Genomic DNA, 2827 nt, shown 5'->3' with positions numbered 1-2827 from the left:
TCAGAGCCCCAGGCGAAACCACACAAAGACAAGAGCTTGGCTCCGGCTGGGAATCGAACCCTGGTCGGCAAGCTTGTACAGACAGTGACTAACCCACTTGGCCACGAAGAAAGATAAAAGTCAATGACAATTCTTCTGTACTTATACCTGTCGAATTCAGGTATTTTGTACTTAGAATTGAAATCAACCCATCTTCACCATCGTAGCTAATTGGTAGTTTGTTACTTGGCATTCAATTAATGATAAATTTTTCACATTTTTACGTGTTTTTCATATTCAAATAAGCCATATATATTTTTGATACATTAATGTCTGGATTCTCTTAACGACCTCGGGATCAGAGCCCCAGGCGAAATCACACAAAGACAAGAGCTTGGCTCCGGCTTGGAATCGAACCCTGGTCGGCAAGCTTGTACATGGCTTATTTGAATATGAAAAACACGTAAAAATGTGCAAAATTTATCATTAATTGAATGCCAAATAACAAACTACCAATTAGCTACGATGGTGAAGATGGGTTGATTTCAATTCTAAGTACAAAATACCTGAATTCGATAGGTATAAGTACAGAAGAATTGTCATTGACTTTTATCTTTCTTCGTGGCCAAGTGGGTTAGTCACTGTCTGTACAAGCTTGCCGACCAGGGTTCGATTCCCAGCCGGAGCCAAGCTCTTGTCTTTATGTGATTTCGCCTGGGGCTCTGATCCCGAGGTCGTTAAGATAATCCAGACATTAATGTATCAAAAATATATATGGCTTATTTGAATATGAAAAACACGTAAAAATTTGCAAAATTTATCATATATATATATATATATATATATATATATATATATATATATATATATATACAGTATATATATATATATATATATATATATATATATATATATATATATATATATATGTATATATATATATATATATATATATATATATATATATATATATATATATATATATATATCTATAGAGCACTTACTATCTTTATAATTTTAAGATTTGAATTTTTTTAGTAATCTAAGAATCTCGTATCGATTAAGATAATTTTCAATAGAAATATACATGGCATAAAATCTAACGTTCTAAGCAATCTACATTAGGATTTTTCTTTTATATATAGGAAATAACAAGGAGATTCAGTAAATATATGTAATCGGTTAACATTAAATTCCATTTCAACTTTACACTTTCTTTTAACATTTTTAAATTAAGGGGACCACAGCTGAGTATTTAGTTTCTTTAGACGTTGTAATTTTCTTTTTAGAATATATGATAGAATATTATAAAAATACAATCTTTATGAACTGTAAGAATATCTGTTCACCTCATTTATCCAACTGCTTTATTGTTCTTTCGACGTATATACTGTACATGAAATCTTGAAGTCACTTACTATGTAAACACACGCACACAGATGCCCATACATTATACATTACTTAATATATCTGTATGTATATACACACACACACACACATATATATATATATATATATATATATATATATATATATATATATATATATATATATATATATATATATATATATTGTGTGTGTGTTTGTGAATATGTATGTGGTAGTCGTAATTACTAACTCGTAATATCTAATTCCCCAACTTATGTTTATTATGCTCGTCATTACAAACCTTAATCCCAAGTGCATAAATAAATGGCAAAACTCTAAATTCCGATAGAAGTAATCAAAGCCGCGACGATAGGTTAAGTCTTGTGTTAGAACAAGATTAGGACCCTGGGCAACATTAACATTTGAACAACAACTATGTTACGAAGAAGGGATAAATGTTTACCTGTCCCAAAAGTACGTACGTCTAAAAAACGGTCATCACCTGAACTTGAATAACTTTTGAAATAAATAATCAATTCCTTTTACTTTTCAGATTTATCAAGAAAAATTAATGTTCTAAAAGTCTACCAAATTCGACTTTCAAGATACCATGGACTACTGAGGAAAAGACATTTATAGTTGAGGCATATTTTCGGTTGAAGTCTATCCACGCAGTTCAATTGCAATTCAAAGAACGGTTCAGATGTCAAGAATTTCCTGTCTACTCAATGATCTACAGATGGGTCAACAAGTTCAGAACCCATGGGACTGTGCATAACCTCAATTGTAAATACACTCACTAACAGACAATCACAATCTGGACGACCGAAATCATCAAAGACACCACACAACACTGCAGTTAGAGACTCTGTTGTCCGCAGCCCAAGCAAGTCTGTGCGACAGCGAAGTCAGGAACTTGGAATCAATCGCGAGTCCGTGCGGAGAATTTTGAACGCAGATCTCCACCTGTATCCTTACAGGATACAGATTAAAGCCAAGCTTACACCTGAGGACATGAGGAAGAGAGTGATCATGTGCCAGTGGTTTTGTGACAAGACTGACACTGTGCCAGATTTCCTTGACAATGTCTGGTTTTTGGACGAGGCACATTTTCTGTTGTCAAGTCACGTGAACTCGGAGAACAATATCTACTCGGGTAGCACACACCCGAGCACTGTCTGCAAAGGCCATTACACTCGGTGAAGTGCACTGCCTGGGTTGCCATCTCCAAACATGGCATCATTGGACCATTCTGGTTCGAGGACGACAACGAGCGGTCTGTGACAATCAACACCGAGCGATATGTCCAGGTGCTTGGTAAGTTCTGGACAGCACTTAGTCAACGGAGGAGTCGTCAGGGTACTCAGTGGTTCCAGCAGGATGGTGCAAACCCCCCCCCCCCCCACTTCAAACGAATCATTGGCATGGCTACAGCAACGTTTCCCTGACCGAGTGATCAGCCACAGGTGTGACCCGGAGT

At 35.7% G+C, this 2827-nt stretch overlaps 1 protein-coding gene across 1 annotated transcript; it reads left to right on the top strand.

Annotated features, from left to right (window-relative positions):
- Positions 1-2109: 2109 nt before the first annotated feature.
- On the top strand, positions 2110-2550 carry LOC137639593 (uncharacterized). The gene has a single exon (XM_068371855.1). The coding sequence runs from the start codon at positions 2110-2112 to the stop codon at positions 2548-2550; it is 441 nt and encodes a 146-aa protein (XP_068227956.1).
- Positions 2551-2827: the final 277 nt, after the last annotated feature.

The sequence above is a fragment of the Palaemon carinicauda genome, chromosome 4 (assembly GCF_036898095.1).
Source record: "Palaemon carinicauda isolate YSFRI2023 chromosome 4, ASM3689809v2, whole genome shotgun sequence".
NCBI lineage: Eukaryota > Metazoa > Arthropoda > Malacostraca > Decapoda > Palaemonidae > Palaemon > Palaemon carinicauda.
Note: the sequence above shows the minus strand (reverse complement) of the source record. Positions and strands in the feature narration are given on the sequence as shown.

Coding starts and splice junctions, on each gene's coding strand:
- LOC137639593 (XM_068371855.1), top strand. CDS start 2,110: ATGGGACTGTGCATAACCTCAATTGTAAATACACTCACTAACAGACAA.